The 19,573-nt window shown below is 38.8% G+C and overlaps 1 protein-coding gene across 1 annotated transcript; it reads right to left on the bottom strand.

The window, feature by feature from the left end:
- Positions 1–143: 143 nt before the first annotated feature.
- Positions 144–19,214, bottom strand: LOC140763477 (E3 ubiquitin-protein ligase UPL2-like). Its single transcript, XM_073101720.1, has 17 exons — positions 19,069–19,214; positions 18,838–18,975; positions 16,175–16,270; positions 15,886–16,089; positions 9,229–15,796; positions 7,594–8,678; positions 7,117–7,419; positions 6,835–7,042; positions 6,360–6,625; positions 5,992–6,284; positions 4,101–5,217; positions 3,859–4,005; positions 3,688–3,768; positions 2,694–2,919; positions 2,449–2,588; positions 1,261–1,367; positions 144–708 (listed from the first exon to the last, which is right to left on the bottom strand). Exons 2-17 carry the CDS (start codon positions 18,931–18,933, stop codon positions 606–608), a joined length of 11,040 nt encoding a protein of 3,679 aa, XP_072957821.1. The 5' UTR covers positions 18,934–18,975; positions 19,069–19,214; the 3' UTR covers positions 144–605.
- Between the last annotated feature and the right edge of the window lie 359 nt (positions 19,215–19,573).

Raw genomic sequence — 19,573 nt, 5'->3', positions numbered from 1 at the left:
AAGCAATTCATCCCCAGTGAGTAATCCGTGTAATCAATCAATCATCAATTTCATTTTCCAAAATATATATTTTCCGATGGAAATATCATAACATATAAACTGAAGCCCCTGTGAAGCTCAGGAAATTGTGCAGCAGGTAACAATGATATAAATAAAGATATGCATTTCATCAATTCAAAGGCCGATTCACAATATTTGGGTGTATTTCCTTGTACAAGTTTGACGACTCCACCAGAATCCATAAAGCATCTAGAGGATTCCACATTTGTAAAAAAAGGGAGGGGGGAGGAGGAGAAAGGATTACAAAGGACTATACTAAAAAGCAGCAAGTAAAGATCACCCAAAGGCCAAAGCCAAACATCATACTCGTGCGCCAACACAGTTGCCTGCACTCTCCCACCACCTTTATCTCTGCACAGTTAAAAATTCCAAACCAAGATGTACAAATCCTGGTCAACCGACTATAGGGCTCTATATATTTGACGGGTGTTGACAAATTTAACTCCTCTTACGAATGGCTGATCGGGCTACTGGATGCATTCTCGCCCTTGCAACAATAGTGTCTGTACAACTTCTACGCATGCGAGCAGCTAGAACTTCAATTATCAACCAAATCCAAACCCTTCACTTCCTTCATGAATGGCTAGGAGGAGCCTTTCCTGCAGCTGGTCTTTGGATGTGTACTCGGGCAGGTCTAATTGGTTGAAGCTGCAGAAAATGGAGATAGAAATTTTTAAGAAAAACTTTTCAAGTAGAAACGCCATAAAGGAGCAATGATATATAGAGTCACCATAATTAGTGGTTATGGACAAAATAATAGGCCTCATTCTTTTCATCTTACAGTAACATCAGCATTTGAATCTAAATCCAGTACTTGGTTGTTTAAATAAGTTATGGAGGAAACAAAAATACAACTTGGCTAACATACATGGAAAATTATATCAGACCCAGCAATTAGAACCACTCTTCATAAATGGTTTTCTGGGTTCAAATTTCTATGTATGAAATATGGCACTGACCAAGATTTGCTCAAATAGAAAAGCAGTGAACCAGGGATTACTGAGTAGCAGGATTGAAATCTATGACAAATCTAGATTTAGACATCAGGCCATGTTGAAACAACTAAATATATAGTACTTATTCAGATTTCTTCTGAAAACAGAGCTTTTCTTATAAAAAAACAGTCTTCCTATAATTCAAAGAATTCCAGATTGTAACATCTACTCAAGCTTCATGAAGGAACAGAGAATAAAAAGGTACCAAGTATGAGCTGAGGGCAGATGATGGGGGCTGCCATATGCCTTGTGTATCTGAAACCTCTGCGAGCCTGAGATTCCCTGAAGAGCGCTGAAACCTTCCAATGGTACCTATTGTTTTTAAGTGAGAACATCAGCATATTATGAAAGAAAAGATTCATAGCAAAAGAAAATAAGAATCCAGATCAGAAGAAAAAAATAAGGTGACTGCACATATATCTTCTTTTGTGCAAATGTTGATGCATATACTCAAGACAGAAGCAAATGAATGAAGCAACGTGCTTTGGCTGACGCTGCATATCATTATAAAGACTACATAAATTCATTCCACTTGCTAACTAAATACTCCTACTTCAATTCTCTTGTAGAAGAAATGTTCTAGAAAGAAAAGAAGAGTACAGGTATAACTAGAAAATGTAGTAGCATTAAAGTAATAAATAGTTGAAAAGCGGGCAAAATGACTGAACTCCAGCCAAGTCATTTGAATGGGAAATCACAAAGGCGAGAAAAAAGATTTAAAATAGTACTGGAAACATCTCATATCTATAATTTACTTTTTATCTATATTACAAGCTAGTCATGCATAAGTATTGCTTCGCCAGCATCAAAGAGAAGAGAAGTCAAAATTTTAGTTTTAAAGATATAAGGCAAAGTGGAAGCACAGAAAAAGGTTTCCGATAGCTAGGCCGACGAAAAGGGAATAAGAAAAATATTTGAAGATAAATGACAAAGTATTGCAACATTACTGTAACAAACTGATAAGCTACATGATGAAGGATGAAGGTCCAGGGTGGAGTTTACATAGTCCTTAGACTTAACGTAACTATTTATATCCATACATTTTATATCTTCTAGTCTCTTTTTTCCCGAATTTACTGTAGCATAGATACTCTTTACAGCACTATGCAAGGAACTGTTTATGTGAGCATTTGTTATAGACTAGAGTCCTAATGAATTAGGGTTTGCTTAGGTCATCCAAAGAGCTGTATTATTAGTCAAATAGGCTTTCTTAGAAAGTTAGGATCTCCTATAGAAGTCCATTGAGGACTCAAAATATATAATGAGAGATTGGCTTGTTTTCCCCATCTACTTTAATCTCTTTTGCCCAATGGTTCACCGTGACCCCAAACTTTGTATCATATGCATGTATGAGCCAGAAACTGAAATGAACAAATCACTTTTAGGCATGTACCTTGGAAGTGCCAGTCACAAATTGAAGGAACCGTGCTTTATCCTCTTTACTGAACCCTTGAACGACTTCCCAGAACCACTGAATGACAGGGGAAGCATTGCTGTAGCCAGAATACTCGGTATTTGCTCTTAAATCATCCACTACAAGAAAAATTGAGAATAAAAAAATGATCAGAGTCAGATTTGCAGCCACATTATTTAAATAGTCTACAAGGTCTAACAATAGGCATTAAGTGAGGAGCGCACAATCAATATCCGGAAGACCGCTGATTAACAGTTCAAATTCTTTATCATTGAATATGGATATCAGATCTCGAGGAATTAATTCATTAAATCCATCCATAAAAGCATTTATCTGAGGCCTAATAGCTGTTGTTAACCGATGTTCAGCTACTCGGTTAACATATTCATGCTTGTTTTCTTCAGTAACCCTAATGTTTCGCCCCCCTGGAATCAATTCAGAGTCAGTTACCTGCACAAGATACATAAATTAGCCAACAGTAAGGACTGATGAAAATAGCAAAGTCATACAACATAATTTAGTAGATAAATGAAAGCTTAAATATCACGATAAAAGTTAAGGTGGACTAGGCATATTACTCTGATTATTACACCACAAACATGTTCATAGAAGCACTATTTAAGCAAGAATCCATTTTTATGCTTTCCATGCAAAAGATTAATGATGGCTATCAAGCATCTAGCATGAAAACATAAATCAACTATCGTCAGGAATACTTTGGAAAAAGACAGAAACTTAGAAATCACACTGGGTTGAGATGATTAGAGAATATATGCTTATCCTGGTTTACAAGTCGAATTAACAAAAGTTGAAAAGGCCAAGAATTACAAAATCAAATGTAGATAGAAAGAGTTGCATCATGGAACTTAACTTACTGTCATATTACATTACTTTGAAAGAGAATAACCAAATAAAGTTGAGTTGAAGCAACTCAGCAAGTGCAGATGAAAATCAATTTGAATTCATGCCACATAAATCAACTACCAAAACTAATTGTTTACTGAAGTCTAAAAATATAGTGGTGAAATTAAAACCAAAAGGTTTTTGAGTAAGTAGATCTGAGACTAAATATATAGGAGGCAATCACTGCCTATAAGTGTTTGAACCAACACACAAAAGTTTCTTACATTTATATGTATATTTAGAAAAAAAAATAGTCAACTAAGCTGTGATAATTTATTTAAGAACTCATAACAACAATGTTACTGAAGCCACTACCTCTGCCTTCTCATATAGTATCAACTTCTCTTCATCAGCGTCCATGCTAAAGGTAAGGTCCAAAATGTCACTTATATCATTCTGCAATACCAACACAGAAAATTGGTTCAAATCAAAAGCTAAGTATAAGATAAATGTAACAAACCAAAGAATACAAGTGCAAAGACATACCTCAAGCATCCACTTTAGGTTCTTATAGTAATCAGGATCAATAGCCTCAATGTCGTGATATGTAACCTTAACTCCAAGAATGTGCTTGTAGAAAGATCGAGTAAAATGGACATCCAAAAGCTGGCCATCAAAGAGTGCTTTACCAACCTGGATGATAGCAGATAATGGCATATAAGAAGAATGAAAGAAAAAGAAGAAAAGCTATCTCTAAAAGAACTGTCCAAATAAGAAACAGCACCCACCACTCGCCCGACAAACTTGAAATAGGATAGATGTTCTGTTTGGTAAACAGAATTAGGATTTGGTTGAAATGTCAACTCATTGCCCACAGTTGTGAATAGTAACGCACCCTTGTCAAAAATCACACGAGAGAGCAACTGATACCATTCCCTCGTAAGCCCACCAGCATCAATACCCTCTTCTCCTTGAAAATGAACAGTTAGTCTTCCTTTAAGATCCTGAGGTGATCGCATTCTGAGTTGGTTATATGAGTCCTCAAGTATGTAAGCTCGTCTCACAGAAATCCTCACAGGACTGTGATGGTGATCATGCTGATGTTTTATCTTAGAACGAAAATGGGCACGTTTATTGTCAAAGTCGACAAAACGTGGAACTTTTAGCATCAGAGAAAATGATTTCTCAAGCAACCCAGGATTTTGACGAATGAAGGCATTCAGCAATTTCCTGTGTTTCTCTGAGAACTTCACAAAGGCACTGTGCTTCTCTTCAACTTGCCCACTAGTTCCTGATGATTTATGCCCACTGGTCGAAGTTGAAGCATCTTCAATATCAGAAGTTGTTGCCGCAGCATAATCTTGAACAGCATCTGATTGCCCAGGTCGCAACTTTTCACATGTTACAAAGAATGACTCTATGTAAGGCAATATATTTTGGGTGCCTGCTGGAAGAGGAGGCACTACACCTGCACTTGAGGATGTCACACTTCCAGAAGTAGGAACCAGATCTGATGAAGATGCTGAAGAACTCTCTATTTTGCTTATGCAGCTGCTCAAATCTAGCCACAAGGATTCCAGTGCTGCATTTATATCCCATACCTGAGAAAGAGCATCAGCGTACTCTTTCTCAGGAAGAATATGAGGATCCTTCTTCTCTTGTAAGACAGTGACAAGAGAGCTCAATGCCTGCAAAACTCTCAGTATAGCAGTCCCATTTGTTGAGGATGCGCTGATAAGAGCCTTTTCAGCATCTTCGTATAATTGCAACTCATTCATTGCACATACAGTTAGGCTTTGCATTGAATGTGCAAGCTCTGTTATGAAGAGACTACAATACATAGGAGCCAGAGCCACAATCTTTCTCAATACCTCAGCCACGAGAACGTATGCATTATCAGACAATCTGCAGAAATTACAGAATAAGCACCATCTAAATAAATCAACCAGAATGAAACTTTAGTATCTACAAATGGTTGTGTATGCATTATCAGCCTAAACTGCTGAAGATAAAAGAGCAAAAGTAAAACAGAAGACCTATTCTTTTCTTCCAAATAAAGACAGAAGTAGAAGACGATCCTATCCTGCCACAGTTGAACAGCTGATAAAATCTCAGCATTAACACACACACACACACACACACACAGTTTCTTTTACCAGTGAACATAAAGTAGCTCAACTGCAAAAGCTCCGAAGAAAAAAAATTGATGAACCACCTCCGAGTACATTAAGATCATAGCAAGCAAGTGCTTATATCACATTATCATAGCACTAAATAAAAGGTCCTAAAACAAGCATCTCAATTAATAAAATGGATTATATTAGGAGCTATTGATATCTTAAGGGAAGTATTAACCAGATCAAACAAAATTTGGTACCAACTCAGTCAGCTAACTTTTTAGTAACACATCATAACAATATTTAGATGGCGCAAATGTGTGATAACGTCCTACAAAAGATACCAACACAACTTTATATTGAACTCATATTTTACAAATTACGCATCTCAATATTAATATATTCTCCGCAAACAGAAATATCATTTCCTAATACAAGGATACAAGCAACAAAAGAGGGAAAATGGAGGTGTATTCACAAGTCATGTTTAAAACCAGAAATGGTACTAAGAACTGGATGTTTTGTAAGAGAAAATCATGTAAAAGAAAAAAATGTTACATACCCTTCACGTGCAAGCAATGAACAGAGGAGTCGGAGTTCCGGTTTTGGTAAGCTAAGAAGTAAAGCACTTATAGAACTTTCACTGTTCGTAGCAGAGGCAGCAGTTTGTCTAGTATCTTCGGCCTTAGATGTGTGATCAACAGTAGCAGCGGATCCAATAGTGTTTGCATTCTCCTGTGCATCTTGCATGATGCTCTCAGAACCAACTGGTTTCTGAGGAGATGCTTCAGATTTAGCAGATCGGCCAGAATCATTGTCAGCATTGACCATGACAACTTCAAGAAGGTTTAACAACTGCAGCAAATGGTTATTGAGAAGGTAAACTACATAAGAATCTTAGCTGAATAAAACCACAATAAAGTTGCATACCTGTTCAAGATGAGCTACACTTCGCATGTACAATGGCTGATTTAGGAGACTCAGAAGGAGCACAATGGCCAAAACTCCTCTCTTATCTTCAGGTTTATCTTCTTCCATAATAATAGCCTTACCACGCCCCTGATCAGAAGCTTCTGCCTGACATGCAGTTGGATGAGGAAGGTCGAGATGAAGCAAGAGTTTTGCTACATTAGGATGATTCCTGGCCAGGTATGTCAGTGTTTCTAAAATACGGCGAGACACCAATGGTGGCACTCCTACATATTCAAGAGAGAGAGAGAGAACACTGAGAAAACTACTTACCGTTAATGTCAATCTCTATCTAGATCGTTAAAAGTCAAGCATATACAAGTTTTATATTGTTATAAATTGACGAAACAATCAATGAATAAGGTAATCAACATGAACAATAAAAGATCTAACACACCACTCTTTAGATAGAGTAACTAAAATGCAAAGCAGTTACCATCTGAGTGTTGAGGACGGGAATATGTAACATAGCTTTGGCAACCATATAACCTGAATGGTGGCTCAGCAGAATCAACTGTTTTACTAGTGAATCCCTGAAGATCAAGCATAAGTATATCCACCAGAATTTGCACTAAAGAAGTTCTAGTTTCATGATGGGCACATAGGTTCAAGAGAAGCCTCTGTAGTTGACCTTTATATAGGGGCTGTGATGAAACAATTCAAAGTGTAAGTAATACAACTGGAGTTGAAGTACAGACCAAAAGCAATAAATAATTACCTGAACAACACGAAGCAACCTAATCAACGCTTTTAAACCATCTGTGTCCACCAGAGGAATGCCATCAGCTTCGATCAGCTTACCTATTGATTTGTGGGAAGCAGCATCTCCAGCATTTCTGTCTAGATTAGAACCAATTATATCACCCCGCCTCGAAGATTCACCCCGCCTACTTCTAGAATTCATGCCAAAAAGTGTGCCACCATGATACCGATGAGCAAACCTTTCCCGCAACATATTTGCTTCAGCAACAAGTGCAGGGGTCAAAGTAGCCAGTAGAGTATCAGGAGAAGTCAAAAGCACCTGAAATGCATATCTTGAACAGTAAGAAAGAGACTACTGCACATGACTAGCTACATCCTAAATAATTAAACTTCTCCACAAGTTGGCAGCTAAAAAATTAAATGCAGAATTCCCAAAGAGATGGGCATAGCACAACATTAACAAATATTACATAACAAAGTGAACTATGCACACCTCCTCACGTATTTCTGAAGGGAATGTTGCAATTATTGAAACTGCATCCATTTCAACAGGTTGTCCTTCTAACTCTTGCGATTGTTGTAGCCTTTGAGCTCGTTGTTGTGCTAAGACCTCTTCTCGAATATCTGGTGGAAGAGCAGCAAGGAATTCAGGGTCAATATCCCCATCATTCTGGGGTTGCTCAACAGAAGGTTGTGCCACTTGACTCTGTCGTGAAGAAAGAAGTTCAGCTCGCAACTCCTCTGGAAGGGCCTCTAAGAATGTAGGATCAATTGAGTCTGAATCAACATTTCTATCCGGCTGCTGCTCTTGTAGGCCACCCTGATCAGATCCTTGGCTTGGATTTTGTGGAACTTCAGTAACACTTTCCAAAGATATATCTCGGCTGCTTAATGGCACAGTGCTTCCCGAGGACCTTCTTACTCGAGCAACCGGTGGCAGATCACCCAAAGGGAGTCTATCTGAAGCCCCTTGCCTTTCTCCATCATCATGTCCATCAACGCTTCCTATTTCCACCTCCAAGCTACGAAGGCTTTCCCCCAAAGTAGCCCCACTTCCACTGCTTGCTTGACTGACTGCTTCCACATCTCGTGCAGCAGCATCACTGCGTTCATACTGCATGTCAGTAAGTTGCTCACTTGCATTGGACACATCTCTTTCGTGGACAGAATCACCACTAGGCGGTATGACACCAGCAGTACCAGAATCTGCCACAGATCTGGACAGAGGGATAACCAAGTTCTCATTGTTCTCACTGTGACTTGCAGGTGTTTCAATTCTTGCATCAGCTTCTGATCTTTGTAACTGGCTAGCTGCATCATTTTCTTGAGGACGAATTGCAGACACTGTTTGGTCAGAAAGTGGTTCAACTGTAGGCCTCCTCAAATGTGAAATAAGCAACTCCTCAATGCCTTGAGGTACTGCAGGGCCAGTAGATCCACCACGTTGCTGGCTGTTATCAAGCCACATGTTGAAACGGTGCCCATGTCGTCCGCTTCTTAACGTCCGGAATATAGCATCCAAACGCGAGGAAGTACTCTCATGATTTCTATCTGAGAAGGCCATATCAACTGTATTATCTGAAATTTCAAATCTCATGGGTCAGTTAAAGAAATGGTCGAGATTCTTTAAAGGGTTAAATACATTCTACCGCCCAATACTTATGCCTAAAATAACTTCACTCTCTTATACTTCAAAAAGTCTCAAACAAATTTTTATACTTATGACTAAAGTGAAGCCGTTAAATTTTTCATTAAACTTAATTGAATAACATCAAAATAACCAAAATGCCCCTATCGTGTTTGTTAGAAAAGAGATACAAATTTTGATTTTATGATACAGCAAAATTACCAAAATAGTCATAATACTTAGGTTAAATTTAACAGAAAAATTAATAGTCTCACTCTCATAAGTATAGTAACTGGTTTGATATTTTTTTAAATATAGAAGGGTAAAGTAATTTTGAACATAAGTACAAGATAAAATGTATTTAACCCTACTTTAAAATACTTAAGTTTTTGACCTTTATTGCCTAATTAGATTTCTTCATACTCATCGTAAATTTCTAGTGAAAAATATTGAATAATGCAATTGTGCAAAAAGATGAGTTGTCCACAAGTAATGGCACACCTGATTGTCTTTGATGAACAAGGTGCCTAAAAGAAGAAGGCTCCTCCAAAAGTGGATGTTCACGATGGGCACCATGATCACCAGCTCTTCCAAGAAGATTGTATATAGATGTAGTACGACCTTGACGTCTTGAGCCAAATATGTCAAGAGGCATCACGCGTAGTGTATCACCAGAAAAACTGTTGTTCCCACTGAAAACCTCAATATGATCAAAAACATTTAGTCCATTAATCCCCTCCTCCAATCGGAGAATGACTCCATCATCATCCTCATCCTCATCATCATCCTCCTCTAATACATCCTCATCAAATTCTTCGTCATCAATTTCATGATCATCCTGATCTGTGTCAGGATGTGAAATCTGGTGGACTTCATCTTCCTCCAAATCATCATTTTCCTCATCATCATCATCCTCATCGTCATCTTCTTCAGCTTCATCTCCATCATCCCCCGACATATCTTCATCATCATCTTCATCAACCATATGATTCTCTGCATTGAGTGGAATATCGAATCTGATTTCCACAGTAGTTGTACCATTCTCATTGCCAGCACCATCTTCAGAATTTTCATGCATAGAATCATCTTCATGCCCACGAGCAAAGCCACCATCCAAATCACGATCATGATCCATATCATCCGTAACAGAATCTGAACTGCCTGAAGTTTGAACAGCATTATAGGATTCCATGTGGTCAGCCATCACTTCATTGTGATCAGCTTGGGATGTTGTCTCCAGAGGCTGGAATCTACCACCGATATTATAAGAGGATTGTACTTGATTATGATCTGAAGCAACCTTCAATGAATTGTCCCCCTTTGCACTAAGATCCGCAGAATGAACATATTCTTTAGTAACCAATTCGAGAGCCTTGACAATCCCAGTAACGATCTTTGGTGAGTCCGTATGATCCAAGTCCAGAACCTGCAGAGTTCGAGTCAAGGATCGAACCAGCCCGACATCTATAAAAGTCACCGATGCTTCTGCTGAGATATAGGAGCCAGTCGGTGAGCGGGCAGCTAAGATATCATTAAGAAGATCAACAAATGCATTCATACTAAGATCTGGTGCTCTGCAAGCACTGGACAGATCGATGAATTCAACAAAAACAGTATTGATTTCAGAAAATATCCTTTTCCTTGCCTCCGCAGAACGAATAGATGATGCCACCAAAAATTGATTAGCCCTTGTAGCTAGTTTCTGCCTCCAATCTCCATCTGCTTTCTTGTCCTTCTTTTGGCTCCCAGCGTATGGAAGGAATTTGTGTAGAATATGATGAAATACTCCCCCAGTGCTAATACCAGATATACGCCGTAAAGGGCCGCGGAAACTACTGATATCTGCATCCCGACGAAGCAGAACATGTATGGAAGAAGCATAGGTCAAGATTATCTCTGTCAGCAACTTTAAAATGAAAGCTGTTTTGGCAAGAGAAGCTGAAGCCTCCTGACTAGCAATCTTGCTTTCTTCAGACGAACCAACAACAGCCTTTCCTTTTCCCTTATTACCTGAAGTGTTGTCAATGTCCATGTCAGCTATAGGTGAGGTACCAGTTAAACCATCAGATTGATCCTCGACTTTTAGAGGAGGAAGAAAAGTTACAACCAGATCCAACAGATGCTCAATTACAGTAACAAAACTTTGAGGAGATTTTCGATGAGCTTTGCCATTCTTCAAGTTCGAATCTGGCAGTTTGCCATGTCCGCTTCCAGGGGCAATTGAACTCACATCCCCCGAGGTTATTTTCCCATCAACACCTGGTGACTTGTCCTTCTCATTTTCTTTGCCTTTCTCCTTCTCCTTGCTTTTCTCTTTCTCACGATCTTTCAACAGGACAACATATGGTCTGTCACCAACCATCTCAATCTGGCATACAGACTGAGCAGCCTTCATAAATACTACCGGATCCCTAGAGATAACAAATGCCAAATTTTGGACAAAGTTACGTGGTGTAACCCGTGCATTTGAATGTCTATTTGTAGCAGTGACAAGACTATGACGTATCTCTAACTCCATTGCCTGCTGAAGAGTGTGGGGATCTTCCAGAATGTGCCGGATGATTGCAGCTGCCACATTGTTGAATCCAGAAAATAAGCTACTCGGTGGCAAACTAAGCAATGCATGCAACCCTCCAGAATCTAGAAAAGTCACAGCAACTGTATGAACTTTGGTGAGTGTAGCACATAACTGAAGCACCACATGCATTGTCTCAGAAGGTAGATGGCTTTGTATGCATCTGCAACATATCTCCAAGAGCTTTTTCTGATTCTCCATATCTAAAAAACCCACAGTTGATGAGGATTCAGAATCCTTTTTCATGTTCTCATCAATGACAATGGGAGTTTGAGAATTCAAGTTATCCTTTTTCAGAAGCTCCATTACGGTAATTGCTGGAGTCAGTTTTGGATCAACCTGAAGCATACGATCAATAGAAAGAAAACAGGCAGTAACCCACTTTGGAACTTCTGCTTTCTCACCATTATGTGAACCCATATCCCATCCTGAGAGCAAATCTAAAGCAATCTTGATCAGACCAGCCTGGGCTGCAACTTCTCGGGCCACTGCATCTTCATGGAGCATTAATGCAAGAACGTGAAACAGGGAAGAGAGCACAGTTTTCTTGGATGCATCAGATGTCATGAAGCAATGTTTCACATGCTCAATGATATATGTAAGGACCTTCGATCGGTATTGACCATCATCTTGAGAGCAAATCATCACAAGAAGATCACGAACAGGGAAAGCTAATGATTCCTTCGTCTGTAGAAGTCTCATACAAGAAGACAATATTTCATCAACAGGAGGCAATTGAACTGCTTCCTCTTCCAGGTCAACATCATTAGGCTTTGCAATTTCATCTTCTTTAAGGGATGCATCAGAGTTCCCTAGAGACATGGCAAGAGCACGAGCAAGTTCAGCATCTTCTTGTGGTTCTTCAGGATGTGAAAACAACCAATCAGTTGCAATTTCAACACTATTCGTTCCAACCTGCCTCAATGCTTCTTCCGCCCTTGCACGAGAAAAGCCCATCTCCACAATTAGTGATATTGTAGACTCGTCGGGAGGAGGACCAGCTAAACGAGGTCCAGTATTGCCACCAACATTTGTAACTTCCACCCCAGAATAAACATGCCTCATAATAGATATCATTGCACTAATAAACTCCAAATTGCAGTCAGAAAAGTGAGGGTGAGCCCAGATAGGAAGAATAGCCTTTAATATCTTGGACTGAAGTAACTTCACAAATGCTTCAGCATCCTGAGGAAACGGAACAGTTGAATTCGCAATAGGTTGTTCAAGTAACTGCTTTGTGGAAGAAGATAGAATGAAAGATGATGTCACAAGGTGGTCCATAAGTGTACCATAGCTGGCTAATGGACCATATATCCAAGAATAATCTGTTTCTTCCTTTTCTTCTTTACAACTTCTCTCATCTGTCTCCATAGGTGAAGCTGGCACCAAATTTACAGCAAAAAGCAGCTGACTGGTAGCTTCAAATGTGGTTAAGATCGCTTGAATAACCCCACGGCCATAAAAGCATTTCAGCATGATCGGGTTACATGATTCTGGCTTGTCTAACAAAATCCCATCAATAAAATCAATGACCTTCCCAAGATACCGACATTTTGTAGTCACAGGTACTTCTCTCTCAGAAGGAGTTGCATGCCCTCCAAAGTTCAAATGTTCCGTTAAAATGGAGGCAACAGTAGTACCAACAGATACGACAGAAGGAGAGACATTTACAGGATTATTTTCACGACGAGAAGCAAGCAACATTGCTTTTCCAAGCTCCATAAAAAGATGGTTAATATGATATGAAAGCGATCTCATCATGTCCCGGTAAGATCTCTTCTTCTCCTCTTCAATCTTGCTACTAGTGCTAGGATCCGAAGGGTTGGATGACTGAACTTGGGAACTTGATGAAAGTCGTAAACTTGGATACCCATCTAAACCAAGTCTCTGAGAACCACTAGTTGCACGGCCAAAATCCCGATAGATATTAATGAGGTCAGAAACTTGAGATTCTATACTCCATCCAGAAACTCTTCGCCTTAGCAAAGGATCAAGATATTGCCTGAAAGAACTGAACCTATTCTCGTCAGGTTCATTCACAGTTGGGTCCAGTCTCTGTACTTCATTGGCAGAAGAGGAAGAGTCAGCGTCTATCTCAGCTTTTGAATCTTCAAGTAAAGCAATCTGCCACAATACTTCTCTGTGAACCTGTCCAATATCTTCCAGCACATCCCTGCTGGCATCTCCAAATTCTGTGAGCAATGCACTAATCCAGCGATTATCCCTAGACGCAGCGAGGAAAAGAAGAAATTCAACAACAAAAAGAGAAGAAAAGATTTCATTATCTTCATCTCCTTGAGACTTAGGCGCGAGTAGGAAGAGGCCAGAAACTGATCTAAATCCACTGAGAGCTTTCTTCAGATTCTCCCTTAGGCAAGAGGAAAAAGCTTGTGCAAGAGGTGCAGAATGGTGCTGAGTAAAGCCCTTGAAGACCACAGTACTATGCAAAGCAATTGGCATCCCTTCAGATGACTGCGTAATGCTAGGTCGCAATAGAAGTTTTAACAAAGTCTTAATACCTCCCTTTTCTACAAACAATCTACAAGTTTCAGAATTTTCCATTGTTCGATGAACTAGTACCATCACATGGAAAATACGTAACTGCACAAACTGCTCATAACTGACGCCATCACCACTGGAGTCCATTGAACTCATCAAATCATGCCCTTCACTTCCCTTATTTTCAAGATCGGTTTCCATGTCAGTGCTCTCATTTGAGAGCCCAGAACTGTCCTTGCATTTGTCTTCCTCTATGGAAGAAAGTTTATTAATAATCTCAATAATTATATCAACCCCAATACTTCTTAAAGAAGATACATGACGAAGAAGCTCCTCCACTGCATTTGCCAAAAGGACAACACCTTCATTCATTGCTATCAAATATTTTCTGGTTGTGAAAGTGTCTACAAGAAACCGCAACACAGAAGTTTCCTTGACAGCCTCCAATCCTCTAGCATTTAGGCAGATTGCACCGAGACCATTAGGAACGCAGATAAGAGCTTTAGAAGATGGTAGTAATGCAGTCAGAACTGATGATAGAAATGAATCCGGTAAACCAAGTTCATCCAAAGCAGGAAAGCATGTTGGATCTTTATGAATAATTTCACTCATAACAGTTACCGCTGAAAAATATATATCTCCTCCAAATCTATCTGCATTGCGAAATATAAGAGACAGAGCTGCAGGTAAGGAACTATCCTGTGAATTTTGAGATCTTGCAGAATTTGCTGGAGAGTATGTAGCAGATCCCAATGCTTTGAGCAGAGCCTTGATTAACCGCTTTTGTGAGTACAGGTGATCTTCATCAGACTTCACTATATCACCTATTACCATTGCATCTTTGCTGTCATTGGCGGTGCCAATAACTCTGTGAACTTCAATTTGTAATCTCTGAGTCAAAAGTTCAACCCCTCCCAAATCTTTGAACAAGGATACAGCAGGGCTACTGTATTCCATCAACTTCTGAAGAGTCTTTACTGCTAAGCAGACAAGATGCATATGAGCAGGATCATTATCTTGCAGAAGAGGCAACAAAGGTGAAACCAATCCCGAACCCCTTATAGCACTCCCAGAACTCGAAGATGATAGAACATGAAGCAGAAAAAATTGCAGAAGAGAATCAACAAATACTGGAGAGGAAGGGTCATTAGGGTTACTAAGTGACAAAATAGCCTTCTGCAGAACACTTAGAAGTACTGTGCGATTTCCAGAAGAAATGATACTTGAGCCACTTAGTACCCTAGCCCGCTCATGAGATGATGCATATGCTGCTAACTGTGCTCCCAATGCAAGCATAGCAAGTGCCCTAATAGACCCAGGTACAGAGTCTTCAGATCGAACAAGCCTAATTAACTCATTTATATATTCAGGCTCATTTGCAAAGAAGGACACAAGTTCATCATGAGCATCATTGGACTGCACTAAAACAATAAATGCGAGCAGGCTAATTCTACTGTACATTCTACATGTCCTTGGAGTTCGGAAAGCATGTGCATATCTAATCCTCGTAAGCAATGAGAACCTGTGCTCAGGAGGGACATTGAACTGGTCGATGCACTGCTTCAAAATGCTCAAATCATCCTCCTTCTGGAGATGGAGATCTGGGATGTGTATGACACACATATTAGACAATTTGCTAATACTACTAGTTTGCTCAGAACCCTGGGACGTAACCAAGTTGTACTCAAAATGAAGAGTTGAGCCCAACCGGTATTGGGCACCATCACATTTACTCTCCATATCCGATGGGAACAAACACAATCCTTCATGTTGGTCTCGCTCATTTGCCACAACACATGAATGCAAACCCAAACCTTCTTCTTTGCTTCCCCAGCCCTGAGCTAATGACAAAAGATGACTATTCAAAGAGCCACACCCAATCAATTTTCCACTCACATGCATCTTGGAAAAATTTATTTTCACCAATGCAGAAAGAGTTTCCAAAGTAGCTAAAAGAATCTCAGGATCTGTTGACGCAAGAAGAAGCTTGAAATGCTGATTCAAAAGGGAACATGAGTCATCAATCCATAATAGTTATAATGCAATAAGTGCATCCAAGTTGCAATAGTAAACCACCAGCTTACCTCAAGGCCACCAAATGCAGTCTTGTTGTGGCAATTTTCCAAAATAATTTGCATCACTCTTAGGATTTGTAAGATGGAGTGTTTCGGTAATGGATCTTCCTCAGATATGTTATCAGATAGAAGAAGGTCCTTTCTACAAGAAAGGTAGGTCTTGAAGTATGTGTCAAAATGCATAAAAAGCGGCCTCCAGTGATGAAAGTTTCCCTGGAATCAAATCCAGAGAGTTAATATAATGTGTGTACAAAATAACTCGAAAAAAGAAGGCCCAGAGAAAATCAATTAGATGCACCTTATTGTACTCCCAGCGGAAGCCTGAAAGAGGTATGGCAATGTCATGTAATGGACTTTTAATTACCCTTTCGATAAAATCTTTTACTTTTGGCGGCTGCAGGCATCAAATGACGATATATTAGTCCAATAGGAATATATTTAAATCCATTAAATACAACATTCCATCAAGAAAAATAGCATAAAACACATGTCCAATATAAATGTAGGTACGTCTTTATGCATATAAGACCTCGTTACATAAGATTCATGTATACTCGACTACATTGGTTACGTACTTCCATCTGATTAGAGTACATTAGCAAAACTTCCAATTTTTAATAACTTAGGTCTGTCTTATGAGCAAAAAATCAAATATTCAGAAACTAACAGCTTCTTTCTTTTTTTCCGTGACTTAAAAGCCCCTTGACAGCCAAACAGCATGATCTGACTTCAAAGGTTATTTTGACACTTGGCTCATTTGATGATGCAAGGTATAAAAGCCCTCCATATATATCTTTTAAAAAGAAAAGGTGCATGCTGTTCCTCTATATGTATCCAATAAAGAAATAGCACCGGATGTGAAATTACAAAAAAAAAACTATTCAAGTAGTAAATTAGAGATGTAGTCTGAAAAAAATTATTCATAGAAAGTAGTTATGTTACTCTAGTAGGCATCAAAATGAAAAATACTGATAATTACAGGAAATCACTTTTGGCGAGTCAAAAAGTTATGAAACCTATGCATTGTAGGTTTCTTTTCTCTTCTTTCATGTAGCTTCTACTAACATTCAAATAGTAATGAAAATATGAAAACCACAGAAAGAATGAAGGAAAACTAAACTACACAGATGCCACTGAAACATACCTAGTACGACATAAAATTGACATTTCACAAGCATCAATATATAAAGTAAATCTTATAGTCAACATATATAGCACATACATATGTATGTAAAGATAGAATATCATGTTTGATAAAGAAAGTCAAATTTACGGTCTAGAGCCCTATTAGGTCAAACTATGATTTAGGGTTGAATTTAAATATTTTTCATATTGTCTTGAAGGTGAAAACTGAGAAGAAGAAAATTATTTTAAATGAAAGTAGATACCAAATATTAGTGATTCTTGGACTTTTATGCATTTCTCTTCATCTATTCACCCTCCCCTCCACTTCTATTTAGATCACGCATTACAATACACTCTATCCTTACCTATACTACCAACAGAAGGTAGGTTATTGAACTTATTTCAACTCATCCGCTGTAACCTCCAAACATTCAACATTATTCAATCAACTGTTCCAGCTTCTTTCTTAAGAAAATTTGGTACAACCAAAACCAAGCCAATTACTGAAAAGGGTCCTATTTAAAATTGAACCATCATAACTAAACGTTGGCTTTACAAAATCTAAGCAAATTTATTTTTATTACAAAAATGAGATGAACAATTCAAGACCAGCATGTAGAAAAGCCCCATAATTATAAAAGTCTTCTGATCAACAGATTGGATGCTGGCTAACTCTGTGCGGCTGATCATGTGTTTGGCACTTCCATGCCCATGGTACTTGAGATATTGATTCTCGGTTCATATCTATCTTTCTGAAAGCTCATATTAAAATAGAGCCGTTTTTATAAAAGTTTTAGCCCAAGAAATACAATACAGTTAATCTGTAAAATAAAATCTAACAATAGGTTTGGTGAAGTCTATCATATATCTATACACACTATAATTAGCAAATTCTCTCTATCTAATAAAAAATAAATAATGCCAAATCGTGGAGCAAAAATGAGCCAGACCAATGAAGGTATGTTAACGATAACAAAGATTATACCAAAGTTCTCCATATCGTTGTATAGCCTTCTAGGTAATCAAGTCAAATAAATAAGTTTAGATGTCATGTTTCTTATTATAATGGTACCAACACTTGTGATGCACTTCTGTTGTCTAATCACTGTAATGATTAACAATCGCATTCCGCACAATAAGCATTATCTCTATTACCATCTATTTATGACATTTCCTATTTGTCCCACATAGCGCATAAACCTTCTATCAAATATTTGTAGACTATCAAGTTAAGGATGTTGATTTCTCCCAAATTTGCAGGTACAATTTACAGAGTCATCATAATAACTCTGGAAAATGTAATACTCGTCCTCCACCACTCCCTAAATTATGGCACTGAAATTGTTAGAAGTGTTTCTAATCTAATTATTTTTGTTGATCATGCCAGTTTAACCCAAAATGCACATCTTTCTCAGGCTTCACTACTTTCCTGACATGTCATATGCCAACATTCCTTCTCAATACCTATGGTACAAAAAAGATTCATGCAGTCTTATGCAACAAATAATCCGGACAAGTCCAGACTAAAAGTACAAAATAAATTCATCCAAGACTTGGATTAAAAGAGTATCTTGACCGGAGTTATCTTCATAGTCACAAAAGAAAGGCTTCTCGTCCTCCATAAACCTGCAACCTACCCTATTCGACCAGATACTTGAAACAACCAATAACGCAAGAAAAGTACTCGATAAATCAGAACATGTAGCAACAGAATCAACAAAAATAACACCTTTAGTTTACCCCCAGACCTAATATACGGATTCCCACCGTAATAACAGACAAGATTAACATCTAAACGAAAAACAATAGAATCGATCGATCTAAGAGATGACTCACCGGCTCCGATTCCAATTTAAGGGCGGGCGACACCTGTCTTCCGCCCGACAAGATCTGCTGCAGCCGCAACGGGAAGCTCGACCTGTGCCCCGCCATCAGCTTCCGAACGGCCGAAACCCCCGATTCCGGATCAAGAAACTACACCCAAGAACCGTAAAAGAAACCCTAATAAAAGAACACGATCGGGATAAATATCGGCGCAGACGCGAAAGGGGAGGAAGAGATGCGTACCTAGCGTTTGCGACAGAGAGAGAGAGGGGGAGAGGTAGAGAGAAGGGTTTTGGAGACGATGGCGATGATGGCTGAGCCGATGCTTACACATCGAACGACTGAGTGGGAGGAAAAAAAAAAAGGAAGAGTGGAGAGAGAGCAACCGAGCAAAAAAACCAATAGGGTGAATATATTTATACGAAAGGGGAGGGATAGGTCGGCGTATAAAATGTAGAGGAGTCCCGCTGGGCCTCTTCCTCACGTGCGCCTCGCGTGTGCCGGTTTCCCCCATTTTTATTTTCTTTATTTTTTATCTTTGCATTGTTGCAAATTGGCCCTCCTGTGTGTCAGATATTTGTAAAAGCTCCTTCGTAATATTCTTAGAATATTCTCCTTTTTTTAATTGGAATATCTTTCTCCTATTTTTTGTTGGGAAGAGAAAAGGGAAGAGAAATAGAGGGGCATTTAGGCAAAACAAATATATTCTAGTTTTCTATTTTCTTAATCTCATTATTCTAGATTATAT

The sequence above is a fragment of the Typha angustifolia genome, chromosome 1, assembly GCF_048772165.1.
Source record: "Typha angustifolia cultivar Huaian chromosome 1, ASM4877216v1, whole genome shotgun sequence".
Lineage (NCBI taxonomy): Eukaryota > Viridiplantae > Streptophyta > Magnoliopsida > Poales > Typhaceae > Typha > Typha angustifolia.
The sequence above is the reverse complement of the archived record's forward strand: the minus strand, read 5'-3'. Positions and strand labels throughout refer to the sequence as shown.

Bases quoted from the DNA above. Each gene is read 5' to 3' on its own strand.
- LOC140763477 (XM_073101720.1), bottom strand. From the start codon at position 18,933: ATGGCGGGGCACAGGTCGAGCTTCCCGTTGCGGCTGCAGCAGATCTTG. The intron at 6,626-6,834 runs GTAACTGCTTTG...TTGAATATGTAG, and splicing joins CCGTCCTCAACACTCAGATG to GAGTGCCACCATTGGTGTCT. The intron at 5,218-5,991 runs GTATGTAACATT...TAATTTCTGCAG, and splicing joins TCATTGCTTGCACGTGAAGG to ATTGTCTGATAATGCATACG.